The sequence below is a fragment of the Bombina bombina genome, chromosome 2, assembly GCF_027579735.1.
Source record: "Bombina bombina isolate aBomBom1 chromosome 2, aBomBom1.pri, whole genome shotgun sequence".
Lineage (NCBI taxonomy): Eukaryota > Metazoa > Chordata > Amphibia > Anura > Bombinatoridae > Bombina > Bombina bombina.
The window spans coordinates 1,292,138,685-1,292,158,401 of NC_069500.1; the positions used below are offsets into that span (position 1 = coordinate 1,292,138,685).

Sequence of the window (19,717 nt, forward strand, 5' to 3'; positions counted from 1 at the left end):
GAGTCAGTCCATTGTGACAGGCCGAAAGAGGAAGTGAGTTGAAGAAGTTGTTTTGCAGAGGAGGCAGTGGGATTGTCAAGAGGGATGTTAAAATCACCAAGAATGAGGGCAGGGGTGTCTGAGGAAAGGAAATAAGGAAGCCAGGCAGCAAAGTGATCTAAAAATTGAGTTGGGGAGCCAAGGGGGCGGTATATGACTGCAACACATATAGAGAGGGGAGAGAATAACCGAATCATGTGTGCTTCAAATGAAGAAAATGTGAGTGAAGAGAAGGGCTGTATTTGTTGGAAGGTGCAACAAGAGGAAAGTAAAATACTGACACCACCTCCTTGTCTATTGCTAGACCTAGGAGTGTGGCTGAAATGGAGACCCCCATGTGACAGTGCAGCAGTGGATGCTGTGTCTGAACCAGAGAGCCAGGTTTCTGTAAGAGCCAGAAGGTTAAGAGAGTGGGAGATAAAGAGATAATGGATAGAAGTGAGCTTGTTGCAAACAGAGTGAGAGTTCCAGAGTGCACAAGTGAAGGGGGAGGGGTTTTTAGATGTAAGAGGAATGTGATTAAGGTTACCAGAGTTTGGTTTATGAAGTCTATTGAAAGGCACACAAGGAAGTGAAAGACTAGGAGGTTGTGAGGGACCAGGATTAGGGGAGATGTCGCCAGCAGCTAGTATGAGCAAGAGGGAGAGTGACATGAGATGAGAAGCAGATTGCAGTAGTGAGACTGTGTTTTGGCTGAAGTGCAGGGGGGAGAGAGAGTGTTTAGGAATAGGTAAAGTTCATGAGTACAAAAGTAAGGTGAGTATAAGAGAGATGGGCTAATGAACAGTGCAGGTGGGGAGGGAGAAGGAGTAATTGAGTAATGCAGTTTGTTATAGAGACAAGAGGTAGCAACCCCATATTAAGCCTTAATAGAAAAGATAATAAGAACTACCAGAATCTCAAGAATGCACAAACACGAATGCTTGATGAGCAATAATAAACATAAATTTATTAAAGTATGTGTTGTGCAAAAAGAAAAATAACTAACAGAAGAAAAAACATACAATTAATGTTCTAAGGTATATAGCATATGCAAATCATTCATTACCCAGTAGCATGTACAGGGATTCTGTAGTTTCCCGTTAGTATAGTCATACAGCAAGAAAGCTAAGAATATAGCTATAGGATAATGGTTCCTTAAGTAAATAGTCCTTAAATCTGGACAGTTGCTGCTACTTGTGAATGCAAAAACCAAACTAACTGGGTCCTCCTGATTATCACCCTAGCTCCCTATGTGGCAAAACAGTTATAGTTCAAGCGGGCTCCAGTCCAAACACAATTAGGGGCAAATAGATTAACACTAAACCATGCACTTCATCCCAAACCACTCATTCAGGCAGTTAGCAAGCTGTAAGTACACCAAAGGGATAACTGATACAGTCCATCAGGGTAATGACACTAACGCTCCTCATACAGCGTAATCCTCTGTGTCAGACAGGCAAAAATAATACTTCACTTTTCACTCAGCGTCTCCTTAATGTTACCTGTATGTTGAAAACTGTAGTGATTTCACCCCGTGTTCACATGCACCGCTCACCGGTATTCACAGTAGACGTCCTGTGCTCACATAAAGAGTGTTACAAGGGGCTACTGGGTCTGAGTCACAATCAATTGATTGTGCCTGAGGAAGCCCCAAGTGACGTAGGATGAAACACGTGTAGCGGCTTTTCTATTGGCTGGTGCCGATCTCCATGCTGTTTAGAATTACAGCGTTATAACAACTCAGACCCAGGAGCCCCTTGTAACACTCCCTATGTGAGAAGAGGACGTCTACTGTGAATACCGGTGATCGGTGCATGTGATTAACACGGGATGAAATCACTACAGTATTTAACATACAGGTAACACTAAGGAGACACTGAGTGAGAAGCGCAGTGTGTTTTTTGCCTGTCTGACATGGAGGAGGACGCTGTATGAGGAGCGTTAGTGTCATTACCCTGATGGACTGTATCAGTTATCCCATTGGTGTACATATGGCTTGCTAACTGCCTGAATGAGCGGTTTGGGATGATGCGCAGGGTTTAGTGTTAATTTATTTGCCCCTAATTGTGTTTGGACTGGATCCTGCTTAAACGATAACTATTTTGCCACATAGGGAGTGAGGGTGATAATTAGGAGGACCAGCCAGTTTGGTTTTTGCATTCAGAAGTAGTAGCAACTGTCCAGATTTAAGGACTATTTACTTAAGGAACCATTACTTTGGGATTATCCTATAGCTATATTCTTAGATTTCTTGTTGTATGACTATGAATGATTTGCATATGCTATATACCTTAGACCGTTAATTGTATGTTTTTTCTTCTGTTAGTTATTTTTCTTTTTGCACAACACATACTTTAATAAATTTATGTTTATTATTGCTCATCAAGCATCCGTGTTTCTGCTTTCTTGAGATTCTGGTAGTTCTTATTATCTTTTTTATTAAGGCTTAATATGGGGTTGCTGGATAAAGTTTACTAAATGTTTTCTCTCTTTGATATATATATATATATATATATATATATATATATATATATATATATATATATATATATATATATAGATATACAAACCCAAAGTTTTTCAGCAAAAAGTGCAAAATAGCGGTAAAAACATAAACTTTATTCGAGTGTAGTCACACTCATTAAAACATGGGGGTACCAGCATAAAAATATAACAAAAAACAACAAAAATCAAACATGAGAACAAATAGCTGACATGTTTCGGCACACAGCCGTAATCATAGCTAATGGGCACACCTGCATTAAACCTTTAGTACCCTTCTCTAAATTCTCATTGGTTGCAATAAAATCATGTTGAAATTGTCACTCCTCCCTATTGTTTACATTGTTACTTACAATTCAATCTTGAATAAATATAATAGGGTAGAACTCCTAACTAGAGGAACATAATATTAACAAAATTATGTCTATTATATTGGATATAAATTCAAATCTTTATCAGCAAATTTGGATGCAGTTAGTTTTTTCACTATTAATAATGGAAGAATTGTATGGTTACAGTTTTTTCTACTATCTATTAAGTTCTTTTTTTAATATAAAAGATATTATAACTGCTGCTATCTATTTATAATTTATTATTGTTGTAACATCAGTCTGGCTAAGTATTTTTTAAATTTGAATTTATATATTTTTGTTAATATTATGTTCCTCTAGTTAGGAGTTCTACCCTATTATATTTATTCAAGATTGAATTGTAAGTAACAATGTAAACAATAGGGAGGAGTGACAATTTCAACATGATTTTATTGCAACCAATGAGAATTTAGAGAAGGGTACTAAAGGTTTAATGCAGGTGTGCCCATTAGCTATGATTACGGCTGTGTGCCGAAACATGTCAGCTATTTGTTCTCATGTTTGATTTTTGTTGTTTTTCGTAATATTTTTATGCTGGTACCCCCATGTTTTAATGAGTATGACTACACTTGAATAAAGTTTATGTTTTTACCGCTATTTTGCACTTTTTGATGAAAAACTTTGGGCTTGTGGATTCGTGTAATTTTTCAGGTCAGCAAATGTGCAATAGCGGTGTTTAAGTGCTCCATTCATACCCCAGTTTGGCGTGGACAGCTAGACTTCCCTATTGAGGCTTGCTATCAATCAAGAAATTTGTCCCGGAATCTCTCCAATCTGATTGGATGAGCACGTACACGTGGTACGTCACACACGCATTCACACGCATTCACGCTGTTTCCAGTGTTTGGATATCGGAAGGGCATCGGAAGTACAGAGGGCTGCTTCGATGTTGAAGTAAGAGTATGAGCATTGTGGTGGATGACAACTTCCAGGACGCCAAGAGCAATCACATATTGAGGAAGTATCCGGTGAGGTCGGTAAGTGGGTAGCCGCATAGCGGTTTCTTGCATGAGTAAGACACTTTTAAGGAAGATTGTGTATTAGACCCACACCGACATTTACTCACATCAGTGACTGCGCTCTATGATTGATTCAATTGTTCCGTATGAGACTGTTGTTGCCTCTCACATGAAGTCTTAGGGCAATAGCCATGTGGGGTTAATAAAGGATAAGACTATCTTTGGACATACTTTCATATATTTAATGAAGGATTGAAAACACTCTCTTTATTTTTATATATATATATATATATATATATATATATATATATATATATATATATATATATATATACAGTATATATATATATATATATATATATATATATATATACAGTATATATATATAAATATATATATATATATATATAATATACATGATTTTTATAAAGGTATATATATATATATATATATATATATATATATGAATATCTATTTATTTATACATAGAACATATTCTGCTATGTGCATAACATTGGAATGTGAAATATTTACAGTAAACAGTTAAAACCTTTATTAAATATGAATACTGTATTGCATAAATATGTTTTTACAAGTTTGAATCTACTTAACGGCAAAGGGCTTTGATGCACTTTTAATTATATATATATATATATGTCTTTGTCTGCCTTTTTTGAACACTTGAGATCTCATATCTTTGAGCCTTTATAACTTTTATGTTCAATTTTTTGAATAATTTTTATTAGATGGTGTTACTGTGATTGTAACTGTACTTTGTAATATATTTTAATACATTAATCAGGCCCTTATAACTTTTATGTAGTATATTGTTTTTTAATAATTTTATTAAATGGTGTTATCTTGAGTGTAGCTGTACTTTGTAATGTATTTTTGATGTGTATTGTGCAACTTTTTTGTTTCGCGAGTTAACCAAAGCTCTCAAGTTGCGGTAATCATTTACGCAATCCCATTTACTTTCAACTCATAATACGAGCGGTAAGCATCATGAGTACAAACCCTCGCGATATACCACGTATCGCTCGGGTGCAAACGTTTGCGCTTCACTCGTAATCTGACCCTAAGTCTAATAATGTAGTAAGATATTTGAAAAAGAATAATGTATTTATGTTACTTGCAAACCTATAGCAACCAAAATATTGTTTTATTGTATGTAACTTTATTTTAACCCTTTTGAGCGAGATTACAAGTGGAGTGCTAATTTATCGAGCGCCCGCAAACGGGTAAAACAAGTGGCTGATTATTGCTACCATGAGCTTGTGGTAGCAATCATCGCTTTTAAAATTAACCAGAGATCAGATCTGTGGTTAATTTTATAAATGTGCCTCAAATGCCCCCAAATACAGTGTAGTGTATTTTATTTAAAAATAAAAAATTGTAGCATTTTTATTTTTTAATAAAATAACTGCCTTAGGCAATATTTTAGGGTAAAGTTGGCGAGAGTGGGGTGTTAGAAAAAAATGCACATTGGTTCTGTACCGTGTATGACGGCATCAGAACGAGGCTCCCATTGAAGCCTATGGAATTGCGCTCTTGCATTCACATTGCTGTCAACTTGTAATACCAGCGAACATTAACGTGCGCTGGTATTACTCCGTGAAGTACAAATATCGCTTTTAAAAAAGAGATATTTAGAGCTCCACTTGTAATCTGGCCCTTTATATTTTGGTGTGTAGATGTAGTGTGAATGGTGGTGCAAATTCTAAATTTCTATCATACAAAAGTCATGCAATTTGGTTTAAAAAATAAATAAATTGAGTCAATAATTGAATAACAACATATTTATTTTAATTTAGCTTTGGAAAATTCTTATAATTATGCAGTCATTGTCAAAAAGAAGTGTATGTTCTCATTATTGACAAACAATATGGAAAAGTAAACAGATTGATCCAGCAGATCTACCCTAAATTGAGGGAACCTCACCAATTCATTTATTTCAAATGTAAGCGATCTGACAAATCTTAATTCATGGAAGATCATAAAAGACAACTGAATCAATGAATCAATCATTATTTTACACAAATACCAAATATATAATTATTTATTCCTTGACATTTGTTTCCAATACCAATTGCCAGTGCTAATTATTAGGCAATTTGGTTTCCATAATTAATAATAAGACAAAATAGTTGAAGAAATATGGTAACCCCTGCTTTATTTATGCTACCACTGGCACTGATAGTGCAGTCAGAATGCGTTGGGAAGTCCACACATTGTAATAGCCTTACTGGTCTGTGGGGAGAAAAAGAATAAACACAATGCATTACACTACAACAATGAACAGTTTAAAGAAAGAACTAACATTTATGACATACAAAGCACAGCACATTTTAGTATGTAATAGCAAACCCCTTACAAATATTCAAATATGTTTCCTCTTATATTAAAAACATACATTAGTGTTATTATTAAAATATTAAGGTTTAGATTACGAGTGGAGCGCTCTTTTAACATGCGCTCGTAAAAGGGCAAATTTGCCTGTTTACGGTTGCACATTAAATAACCAGCCATTACAAGTGGCTGGTTAAGGCTACCACAAGCTCGCAGCTTCACTTTGTGCTTAGCGCAATTAACCAGAGGTCAGACCTCTGGTTAATGAAAAAAATGTGCTCCAATTGCTCCCCCAAATAAAGAGGACAGTTCTTTCAATTAAAAAAAAAAGATGAGTATCTTTATTCAAAAAAACAAAACTGTACAAAGCAGATATAGGGGGTTAAAGTGAGGGGATGTGGGGTGTTTGAAAAAAAACAGCACTGAAAGTGCTTTTACATTGAGGTGAATGGGGACTTTGTTTTTACTGTAAACATATACAGTATGTATATGCTTATATACATATATACTTATGTGCTAATATGTGTATGTACACATACTGTATAAACACATAACTATATATTTATATATTCATATACATATATATTTTCAATTTGCTGTGCAAATTGCCCCCTGTGCTGCGCTAGGTGATTTGCTGTGTCTGACGGCATTCGAACGAGGCTCCCATTGGAGCATATGGAAACGCAATGACTTGTAATACCAGCGCACATTGAAAAAACTAAGTATGGCGCTCAGCTGTTAACCCTTAGCTCCCCTACTAATCAATCTTTCCCTGTGATTGATAAAATAAGAGATAGAAAACAAAGGTAATAATTTAAGGGAGACGTCCCCCGTTTTTAATTGTTTATGAATTTATATATATACATTACATTTTCATTGCATTTACAGTAATAAATAATTAATATTATTAAGTCTTATAGTATCATCTTCTTGCACCCTTGAGCTCAATAGCGCTCCCTAACTTTTAAACTGTGTGTCTAATACCAGCGCACATTCCCATATTACTGAGTGGAGCGCAAATATTATGCTCGCGAAAGCGCAATATCATGCTCCATTTGTAATCTATGCCATAACTGTGTAACAATATAAATCACAAATTAATAAAATATACCAATATAATATTGTGACATAAAGAACAAAAATAATAAAAAGTAAAAAGAGGATACAATATCCAATAGCATTAAACCAGTTACAAAATAGTGGAATCCAGTATGTTTCCTTTGTAATTTAAAAAACTTTTCAAGGTTTTGCTCACTGATTTAGAGCTTTCAAAAAAGCTCAAACAAATACAGCAGTGCTATGCTAGACACATAACCAGACACACACTCGACATCCGTTAAATGCTTTTATTGCTAAAACAAATATATAAAACTCAAAGACAGAAGCACATTAATGAACACAAGTAGGGTATAATAGTGTCTAATAAAATAATAAACCAAGGGATAGCAAAATGGTCTTTTAACAAATAAGATAATAGGGCCTAGTTATCAAGCCGTCAACCTCAAATATGCTGGAATTCCGCAGCGTATTTGTGGCGAGGCTGATTCGCCTTAGTTATCAAAGGCTAGAGACCGGCAAAAGTAGAATTTTGTGACGTAAGCTTCGATCCGCCGGACTCAGTCCGACACAGATTGATTCTTACGTCACTCCAAATGTTCCGCACACAAGTGTGGCACAATCTGACTACTTTTGCTAGTTATCAAAAAACTAACAGGTACGCTCGGCACTTTTATGGCCCAGCGTACCTGGTTTTCAAACCGCCACCCTGGAGGCGGCGGATCCCATAGGAATCAATGGGAGTCTGATCATAGCGAAAGTACAAGTTCGCTGCTGTCAGACATCCCATTGATTCCTATGGGAGATGTCTGCACCTAACACCCTAACATGTACCCCAAATCTAAACACCACTAATCTGTCCCCCCTACACTGCCGCAACTAAATAAAGTTATTACCCCCTAAACCGCCGCTCCCGGAGCCCACCGCAAACTACTCTATACATATTAACCCCTAAACCGCTGCTCCCAGAGCCCACCGCAACTATAATATATGTATTAACCCCTAAACCGCCGCTCCCGGAGCCCACCGCAACTATAATATATGTATTAACCCCTAAACCGCCGCTCCTGGAGCCCACCGCAACTATAATATATGTATTAACCCCTAAACCGCTGCTCCCGGACCCTGCCGCAACCTATATTAAATTTATTAACCCCTAATCTGCCCCCCCTACACCGTCGCCACCTATAATACATTTATTAACCCCTATCCTGCCCCCCACTATACCGCCGCCACTGTAATAAATTTATTAACCCCTAAACCTAAGTCTAACACTAACCCTAACACCCCCCTAACTTAAATATTAATTAAATAAATCTAAATAATATTTCTATTATGAACTAAATTAATCCTATTTAAAACTAAATACTTACCTTTAAAATAAACCCTAATATAGCTACAATATAAATAATAATTATATTGTAGCTATCTTAGGATTTATTTTTATTTTACAGGCATCTTTCAATTTATTTTAACTAGGTACAATAGCTATTAAATAGTTATTAACTATTTAATAGCTACCTAGCTAAAATAAAGAGAAATTAACCTGTAAAATAAAAACTAACCTAAGTTACAATTACACCTAACACTACACTATACTTTAATAAATTATTCCTAAATACTTACCTGTAAAATAAACCCTAAGATAGCTACAATGTAATTAATAATTACATTGTAGCTATTTTAGGAATTATATTTATTTTACAGGTAACTTTGTATTTATTTTAGCTAGGTAGAATAGTTATTAAATAGTTATTAACTATTTAATAACTACCTAGCTAAAAGAAATACAAAATTACCTGTAAAATAAATCCTGACCTAAGTTACAATTAAACCTAACACTACACTATCATTAAATTAATTAAATTAATTAAATTACCTACAAATAACTACAATTAAATACAATTACATAAACTAACTAAAGTACAAAAAAAAAGCTAAGTTACAAAAAATAAAAAAAATAAGTTACAAACATTTAAAAAATATTACAACAATTTTAAGCTACTTACACCTAATCTAAGCCCCCTAATAAAATAAATTAGTTTTAAATAGGAATAATTTATTTAAGTATAGTGTAGTGTTAAGTGTAATTGTTACTTAGGTTAGTTTTTATTTTACAGGTTAATTTCTCTTTATTTTAGCTAGGTAGGTATTAAATAGTTAATAACTATTTAATAGCTATTGTACCTAGTTAAAATAAATTGAAATTTGCCTGTAAAATAAAAATAAATCCTAAGATAGCTACAATATAATTATTATTTATATTGTAGCTATATTAGGGTAAGTATTTAGTTTTAAATAGGATTAATTTAGTTCATAATAGAAATATTATTTAGATTTATTTAATTAATATTTAAGTTAGGGGGGTGTTAGGGTTAGTGTTAGACTTTAGGTTTAGGGGTTAATACATTTATAAGAGTTGCGGCAGGGTCTAGGAGCGGCGGTTTAGGCGTTAATACATTTATAAGAGTTATATAGGATTATTATTAATTAAGGACTTTGCAATACAGGTCATAAAGTGCTGAATGTTAGATATACTGATCTCCAAGATTGTGACCAGAAGTATTCTTTTAGTCCGCAAATATATCTCAATATGAATCAAGAAGAGATTACAAACAGACAAGCAAAATTAGACTTACTAATTAAAGGGGACACCACTCCTAAAAACACAACAGCAGATAAGAGTGCATTATTTTTAATATAAGAGAAACTGACTATAAAGGAATTGAAAATGTAGTGGGAGATGGAATTTCTGCAGCTATATATCAATTAAGACCACGGGGCTTCCATATGAAAAAGTATCCAGCAGCAGAAAAAATGGATACAGAGTTCATGATAGCATGGAATCAGAATCTGACAGACTGTTCCATAATCCTCATGAAACAGCTATTAAAGAGAAGAACTAAGGAGAGAGAAACTACCCTCCGTGAGTTAGCTGATATACAAATACAGATTGAGACTCTGAAAGATGATGAGAGATATGAAGATTACAGTAAACAACTAAAGGAGACAACAGAAAGAGTAGATAATGAATTAGTATCTAAAAAACCTAGGGAAATATCACAGAGACTGCAAAGACTATGAGCTGGATATAGTCTATAGTTGGAGCTCTACTTCACAACAATATAAAAAGAACAATTCTAACAAAAAGAATAAAAACAAGAAAAAAGATACACAGAGTGATTTTTCAAAAAAGAGATGAGCAGAGAAGAGTTACTTTCTCCAGCGTTGACAATAGCTCATATGCCCATAGCCCAAGGTCATCTACACCAAACAGTGACAGAAGTGATACACTGGTGGCAAGACCAAAGGATAATGCCAGTCATAGATCTCTACTGTACTTGTTAACAACAACAAATGCAAATAATAAAGAGGATCCAACAAAAGATGGGGTTTTAATAAAAACAAGAAAAAAAGGAAGAAGAAACAAAGACAAGATATCCAAACAGGCTTACTAGGGCAGCAAAGGAGCAAAAGAAGAAGAACTATTAAGTGCCATTGATTTATCATCAGTTAGATAACAAGGACACAAGAGAAATTACTATCAAAAGGAATGGGTTTCTCGCCCTCTAAAGATATAGACTTATTCAATACAATAGTTGATCTAAATAGATTTGTGAGAAAGATCACGCTCAAGAGACATTTTTCCAATATAGACCATCATTCAAACACAGATACTGATATAAATATAGAAGCATCTAATAAACAAATTGCATTTGAAAATGTAGAGTTACTTAAATTTGATGAATTATGTGATGCTACTAGTCTTAGACTATTAGCAAGTGAAAGCTTAAGATATGACCAAACTAATTTGTGTGTTCCTGGAATCAAGAAAATAGGACATAACAGTACATTCTTAAAGGCCCAGGTGGAAGCCACAGCTCTAGTAGAATGAGCTGTAATTCTTTCAGGGGACTGCTGTCCAGCAGTCTCATAGGCTAAGCATATTACGCTCTGAAGCCAAAAAGAAAGAGAGGTTGCCGAAGCTTTTTGACCTCTCCTCTGTCCAGAGTAAACAACAAACAGTGTAGATGTTTGGCGAAAATCTTTAGTAGCTTGTAAGTAAAACTTCAAAGCACGGACCACGTACAGATTATGTAAAAGATGTTCCTTCTTTGAAGAAGGATTAGGACACAATGATGTAACAACAATCTCTTGATTGATATTCTTGTTAGAAACTACCTTAGGTAAAAACCCAGGTTTTGTACGCAGAACTACTTTATCTGAATGGAAAATCAGATAAGGAGAATCACATTGTAAGGCAGATAACTCAGAGACTCTCCAAGCCGAGGAAATAGCCATCAAAAACAGAACTTTCCAAGCTCCATGGGGGAGCAACAGGTTTAAACACAGGCTTAATTCTAACCAAAGCCTGACAAAAAGCTTGAATGTCTGGAACTTCTGCCAGACTCTTGTGCAAAAGAATAGACAGAGCAGAAATCTGTCCCTTTAAAGAACTAGCTGATAATCCTTTTTCCAAACCCTCTTGGAGATAGGACAATATCCTAGGAATCCTAACCTTACTCCATGAGTAATTCTTGGATTCACACCAATAAAGATATTTACGCCATATCTTATGATAGATTTTCCTGGTGACAGGCTTTTGTGCCTGTATAAGGGTATCAATGACTGACTCGGAGAAGCCACGCTTTGATAAAATCAAGCGTTCAATCTCCAGGCAGTCAGTCTCAGAGAAATTAGATTGGGATGATTGAAAGGACCTTGTAGTAGAAGGTCTTGTCTCAGAGGCAGGGTCCATGGTGGAAAGGATGACATGTCCACTAGGTCTGCATACCAGGTCCTGCGTGGCCACGCAGGCGCTATAAATATCACCGATGCTCTCTCCTGTTTGATTTTGGCAATCAGTCGAGGGAGCAGAGGAAACGGTGGAAACACATAAGCCAGGTTGAAGAAACCAAGGCGCTGCTAGAGCATCTATCAGTGCCGCTTCTGGGTCCCTGGACCTGGATCCGTAACAAGGAAGCTGGGCGTTCTGGCGAGATGCCATGAGATCCAGTTCTGGTTTGCCCCAACGATGAACCAATTGAGCAAACACCTCCGGATGGAGTTCCCACTCCCCCGGATGAAAAGTCTGACGACTTAGAAAATCCGCCTCCCAGTTCTCTACACCTGGGATATGGATTACTGATAGGTGGCAAGACTGAGTCTCTGCCCAGCGAATTATCTTGTAGACTTCTAACATCGCTAGGGAACTCCTGGTTCCCCCTTGATGGTTGATGTAAGCCACAGTCGTGATGTTGTCCGACTGAAATCTGATGAACCTCAGGGTTGCTAACTGAGGCCAAGCTAGAAGAGCATTGAATATTGCTCTTAACTCCAGAATATATATTGGGAGGAGTTTCTCCTCCTGAGTCCACAATCCCTGAGCCTTCAAGGAATTCCAGACTGCACCCCAACCAAGAAGGCTGGCATCTGTTGTTACAATTGTCCAATCTGGCCTGCGAAAGGTCATACCTTTGGACAGATGGACCCGAGAAAGCCACCAGAGAAGAGATTCTCTGGTCTCTTGATCCAGATGTAGCAGAGGGGACAAATCTGTGTAATCCCCATTCCACTGACTGAGCATGCATAGTTGCAGCGGTCTGAGGTGTAGGCGCGCAAATGGCACTATGTCCATCGCCGCTACCATCAAGCCGATTACTTCCATACACTGAGCCACCGAAGGGCACGGAATAGAATGAAGAACATGGCAAGATTTTAGAAGCTTTGATAACCTGGATTCTGTCAGGTAAATCTTCATTTCTACAGAATCTATCAGAGTCCCTAGGAAGGAGACTCTTGTGAGTGGGGATAGAGAACTCTTTTCCTCGTTCACTTTCCACCCATGTGACTTGAGAAATGCCAGAACTATGTCCGTATGTGACTTGGCAATCTGAAAGCTTGACGCCTGTATCAGGATGTCGTCCAGATAAGGGGTCACTGATATACCTTGCGGTCTTAGGACCGCCAGAAGCGATCCCAGAACCTTTGTAAAGATTCTTGGAGCTGTAGTTAACCCGAAGGGAAGAGCCACAAATTGGTAATGCCTGTCCAGAAAGGCAAACCTTAGGAACCGATGATGATCTTTGTGAATCAGTATTTGAAGGTAAGCATCCTTCAAATCCACTGTGGTCATGTACTGACCCTCCTGGATCATAGGTAGGATGGTCTGAATAGTTTCCATTTTGTTTAAGATCTTTAGATCCAAAATGGGTCTGAAGGTTCCCTCTTTTTTGGGAACCACAAACAGATTTGAATAAAAGCCCTGTCCCTGTTCCGTCTGTGGAACTGGACAGATCACTCCCATAACTAGGAGGTCTTGCACACAGCGTAAGAATGCCTTTTTCTTTATCTGGTTTACAGATAATCTCGAAAGGTGAAATCTCCCTTGAGGAGGGGAAGCTTTGAAGTCCAGAAGATATCCCTGAGATATGATCTCCAATGAACATCTCTTGCCCACGCCTGGGCAAAGAGAGAAAGTCTGCCCCCTACTAGATCCGTTACCGGATAGGGGGCCGTTCCTTCATGCTGTCTTAGAGGCAGCAGCAGGCTTTCTGGCCTGCTTGCCTTTGTTCCACGACTGGTTAGGTTTCCAGCCCGGCTTGGATTGAGCAAAAGTTCCCTCTTGTTTTGTAGCAGAGGAAGTTGATGCTACACCTGCCTTGAAATTTCGAAAGGCACGAAAATTAGACTGTTTGGCCCTTGATCTGGCCCTGTCCTGAGGAAGGGTATGACCTTACCTCCAGTAATGTCAGCAATAATTTCCTTCAAACCAGGCCCGAATAGGGTCTGCCCCTTGAAGGGAATGTTAAGTAATTTAGACTTTGAAGTCATGTCAGCTGACCAAGATTTAAGCCATAGCACCCTACGCGCCTGGATGGCGAATCCAGAATTCTTAGCCGTTAGTTTAGTCAAATGAACAATGGCATCAGAAACAAAAGAATTAGCTAGCTTAAGTGTTCTAAGCTTGTCAAGTATTTCAGTCAATGGAGTAACTGTCTGAAAGGCCTCTTCCAGAGATTCAAACCAGAACGCTGCAGCAGCAGTGACAGGCGCAATGCATGCAAGGGGCTGCAGGATAAAACCTTGTTGAATAAACATTTTCTTAAGGTAACCTTAATCTGAAAAAGCACAACTGTCCTCGACAGGGATAGTGGTACGCTTTGCTAAAGTAGAAACTGCTCCCTCCACCTTAGGAACTGTCTGCCATAAGTCCCGTGTGGTGGCGTCTATTGGAAACATTTTTCTAAAAATAGGAGGGGGGGAAAACGGCACACCGGGTCTATCCCACTCCTTATTAATAATTTCTGTAAACCTTTTAGGAATTGGAAAAAACATCAGTACACACCGGCACTGCATAGTATTTTTCCAGTCTACACAATTTCTCTGGCACTGCAATTGTGTCATAATCTTTCAGAGCAGCTAATACCTCCCCAAGCAATACACGGAGGTTCTCAAGCTTAAATTTAAAAGTAGAAATATCTGAATCAGGTTTCCCCGAATCAGAAATGTCACCCACAGACTGAAGCTCTCCTTCCTCAGCTTCTGCATATTGTGACGCAGCATCAGACATGGGCCTTAAAGCATCTGCGCGCTCTGTATTACGTCTAACCCCAGAGCTATCGTGCTTTCCTCTGAATTCAGGCAGTCTGGCTAATACTGCTGACAGGGTATTATCCATGATTGCCGCCATGTCCTGCAAAGTAAACGCTATGTGCGTCTTTGATGCACTTGGCGCCATTTTAGCGTGAGTCCCTTGAGCGGGAGTCAAAGGGTCCGACACGTGGGGAGAGTTAGTCGGCATAACTTCCCCCTTGTCAGAATCCTCTGATGATAATTCTTTTAAAGATAACAGCTGATCTTTATTGTTTAAAGTGAAATCAATACATTTAGTACACATTCTCCTATGGGGTTCCACCATGGCTTTTAAACATAATGAACAAGGAGTTTCCTCTATGTCAGACATGTTTATACAGACTAGCAATGAGACTAGCAAGCTTGGAAAACACTTTAAATCAAGTTATCAAGCAATATAAAAAAAAAACGTTACTGTGCCTTTAAGAGAAACAAATTTTGCCAAAATTTGAAAAAACAGTGAAAAAAGGCAGTTAAACGAACGAAATTTTTACAGTGTATGTAACAAGTTAGCAGAGCATTGCACCCACTTGCAAATGGATGATTAACCCCTTAATACAAAAAACAGATTAACAAAACGAAAAATATTTTTTTAAACAGTCATAACAACTGCCACAGCTCCTACTTTTGAAGCCTTTTGAGCCCTTCAGAGATGTCCTATAGCATGCAGGGGACTGCTGAGGGAAGCTGAATGTCACAGTTTGTAATTTTAACTGCACCAACTGTAACTTTTATACTATAACAGTGGAAAGCATCAGGAAACTGTTTCTAGGCAAAAATAAAGCCAGCCATGTGGAAAAAACTAGACCCCATTAAGTTTTATCACCAAAGCATATATAAAAACGATTAAACATGCCAGCAAACGTTTTATATTGCACATTAATCAGAGTATATACCTCTGAAAGCAAGCCTGATACTAGTCGCTATTAAATCACTGTATTTAGGCTTAACTTACATTAATTCGGTATCAGCAGCATTTTCTAGCAAATTCCATCCTTAGAAAAACTTAAACTGCACATACCTTATTGCAGGATACCCTGCACGCTATTCTCCCTCTGAAGTTACCTCACTCCTCAGACATATGTGAGAACAGCAGTGGATCTTAGTTACTTCTGCTAAGATCATAGAAAACGCAGGCAGATTCTTCTTCTAAATGCTTTCTGAGATAAAATAGTACAACTCCGGTACCATTTAAAAACAATAAACTCTTGATTGAAGAAAAAACTAACTATATTACACCACTTTCCTCTTACTACGTCCAGCTATGTTGAGAGTTGCAAGAGAATGACTGGATATGGCAGTTAGGGGAGGAGCTATATAGCAGCTCTGCTGTGGGTGATCCTCTTGCAACTTCCTGTTGGGAAGGAGAATATCCCACAAGTAATGGATGATCCGTGGACTGGATACCCCTTACAAGAGAAATGTCATGCTCTATCTGAATTACGAAAGAAAAAATTTGGGTTCAGTGTCCCTTTAACATATAATCAAACAGAACAGTATAAAAGAGAACTTGTAATATTGTTAGATAAAGGTACATATCAAGGTTTTATCACTTCAACACAAGCAGAATGTCTGTTTAATGCTAGTCCAGCAATACCAGTATTCAAACACCTGCTAAAAATACATAAGTCCCTTCAGAAACCACCGGGGAGACCCATTATATCAACAATAGGTACTATACGGGAACATTTTAGAACATGGGTAGATGATTTCCTCCAGTATTTTGTTAAAAATATACCAGGATACCTTAGAGATACAAAGCAATTGTTGAGAAAATTAGAAGGATGTACATGGGATAGTGACTATCATTTTTTAACAGTTGATGTAGTATCCTTATACTCTTGTATCCCTCATGCAAAATGCCTTATAGCCTTGAAAGAGATCCTTCTCATATATACGAATTTTGATCCGGCCTTTATTGATTATATTGTGGAGATTGTAAGATATCTGTTAACCCACAACTATTTATCTTTGAAGGCATTTATTATGTTCAAAACCAAGGTACAGCAATAGGGGTGAAATGTGTCCCCTCATATGCAAATTTATGTCTTGGTTATTTTGAATTGAATAAGATTTTCACAAAAAGAAATCCCTTTGAAGAGAATATACAGTTCTTTACTAGGTTCATCGATGACCTTCTAATCATTTGGAAGGGTGACATTATAGGTATAGAGCAGTTTATTCAATATCTTAATGATAATGAGAAGAACCTTATATTTACTTATCAGAGCTCCCAGATGGAGATAGACTACTTAGATTTAAAAATTAAAGGAGACCGAGAGAAAGCTCTCATTGATACAGAGGTCTATAGGAAGAAAGTATCAGGGAATACAATACTAAGAGCAGACTCCAGCCATCCTAATTGTGTGAAAAAAGGAATACCCAAAGGCCAATTTATGCACCTTAGGAGAAATTGTGCAAAAGACAGCAATTACCATTTTCAGGCAAATGATCTCAAAAAAAGATTAATTATTAGGGGCTATTTTTTTCTACAAAATATAGTAAACAATACACAGAAATTTGTAACATAATTCAAAAATATAGTCCGCTATTGAGAAATGACCCTAAACTAAATAATGTAATAGACAAAGGTGTGTTTCAAAAAAAGGGATTTTTCTAATAAACAAATATCTGATGAGAGAATGTGGTTAAGCAAAAAGAATGGCAGCTACAGATGTGGTGGTATAACCTGTAAATCATGTGGCTATATTAAAAAAGGAGATACATTTGTATCCACTGCCACACAGAAGGAATATGTGGTAAACCAACATCTGATCTAAACTGCAATTCTAGATATACTGTATAATATATGTCATCACTTGTAAATATTGTTACAGTCAATATACAGGTAGAACTACCCGAATGTTGAAGGATAGAATAAGAGACCATCTCTTATCTTAGAAACTGAAATACCAAGAACTCCAGTGTCTAAACAGTTTGCAACCCATGGTGTATGATAAGCAAGAACTAGATTATATCAATTATATGTTGTCTTTCCAAGCAATAGATCAGGTACCAAAACTGAGCACAGGTGGAGATAGAGAACGAGCTCTAAACAAATTGGATTTATACATTGAAAACAGGTAGTCCCTATGGCATCAATGAGATATCTGATGTAAAGTTATACATAGGAAATGAATAACCTTATAATTCTTTGAAAGTCTAGATCTAATATATAGGGATTTATTAAATGGATAATATTGTCATATATTTACACATACGCTAGTTATGAAAATTTTATAACTTGATGTAATATTGATTATGGATAGTTTAAAATCTGGAAATGTATTTAATTTCTATATAAATTAAGAGTTCTATTTAATATTGAACTACAAATTGTAGAAGATTAGATAAGATGACTATAGAAGTTCCTATAGAGACTTATATATTGTAATACTACTAGCTATCAGATAATAATTTTATAAATAACTTGTTAATAACATCACAATACTGAGTTACTCTAAGATGTATAAGTATAAATTTAGTTGTATAGTCCATATACTTACTGAAAATGATAGAACTCTAGACTATATATATATATATATATAATAGAACATATTAGCGCTATAGAAATTTGAGATCCAAAAACAGTCTAATATATTGTCATCGACACAAAATATTGATAATTGTCTTTTAGAATCACTAGTATTACTATATATATTCCTTTCCTTCCAATATTGAAATTTTCATAATGTACTAATGCAACTTAGTGATTGTATTTGGAGCCGGAAGAAGCCTTAGGGGTGAAACGTGCGTAGCTGGCTGGAGTGTTTGTTGGAACACAGTGAGACCAAAGATTTACTGTCCGTTCACCAGTATTGATGTGATTTGGAGGCCGCAATACAACCGCAGATATAAAGGGTTATGAAGTGTTTGAGAGGAGCACCCCAGGATTTACCTGTCTTACAGCACTGACAGAAGGGACACAGGAGGTGCAGCGCCGCGATATTGGGACTCTCAAACAACCGCAAGTATAACCGCTACGGCGGACCATACTTTCAGACACAGTGTTTGCTATCAAGTTTGCTATTAAGCCAAGAACTGGTTAATACTTACCGCTACCGCGAAACACGATTCCTTAAATATTGGAAATTGTTGATTACCAAGAACTGGTTAATGTTTACCGCTACGGCAGAATATGTTTCTTCACACAGTGTCCTGAAGCTAAGGATTGGTCCACAGTTATCGCTATGGCGGTACTAACTTTTATGATTTGTAACCCAATCTTCAGGTTGTTTAACAGCATCAAATGATATTTACAAACTAACTATTTGTGGCCTACTTTCCACACTGCTTATTAAAATAAGATAAGGACCAGTAAGGATTTCTCTTCTACACTACTGACTGGGACTTTTTAACTATCCTGTCTGTGATTACTAACAGGCTAATCCTTGTTTTTTTATGTTTACGGTTGCAACATGTTATGAGTATTATTATTATAAATATTATATGATTTTTCCAGCTGGTAGATATATTCATAGTGCACTATGATAGGTATTGTTAGAGAATCCTGCAGACTGTTATGCACAATTTTCTCAGGTTGTTTCTAATAAACGCTCCTTCAATGCTCCTTTTTGTCTAGTAAAAGACTGATTTATAGTATTATTTTACTGTTTATGCCACTATAAGGTTTGACACTTCTGATAATGCATATCCAATTATATTGATAGGGATTGTTCAGTGCTGGACAGGATAAGCTTCTAATTTCTAACATTATATAATTTAAATTGCCATTTTTTTTTTATATAATTTTTATTAGATGGTGTTACTATGATTGTAAATATACCTTGTAATGTTTTTTTATGTGTTTTGTGACACTTTTTA

General features: G+C 36.5%; 1 protein-coding gene across 4 annotated transcripts in view; it reads right to left on the reverse strand.

Annotated features, from left to right (window-relative positions):
• Nucleotides 1-5,662: 5,662 nt before the first annotated feature.
• BST1 (bone marrow stromal cell antigen 1) overlaps nt 5,663-19,717 on the reverse strand; it is a 275,199-nt gene continuing 261,144 nt past the window's right edge. For all 4 annotated transcript variants that reach the window (XM_053704123.1, XM_053704120.1, XM_053704121.1 and 1 more), the window contains one exon: nt 5,663-6,103. In XM_053704123.1, the coding sequence (XP_053560098.1) occupies nt 5,959-6,103 (145 nt within the window). In that variant the 3' untranslated portion in view covers nt 5,663-5,958. The remainder of the gene's footprint in view (nt 6,104-19,717) is intronic.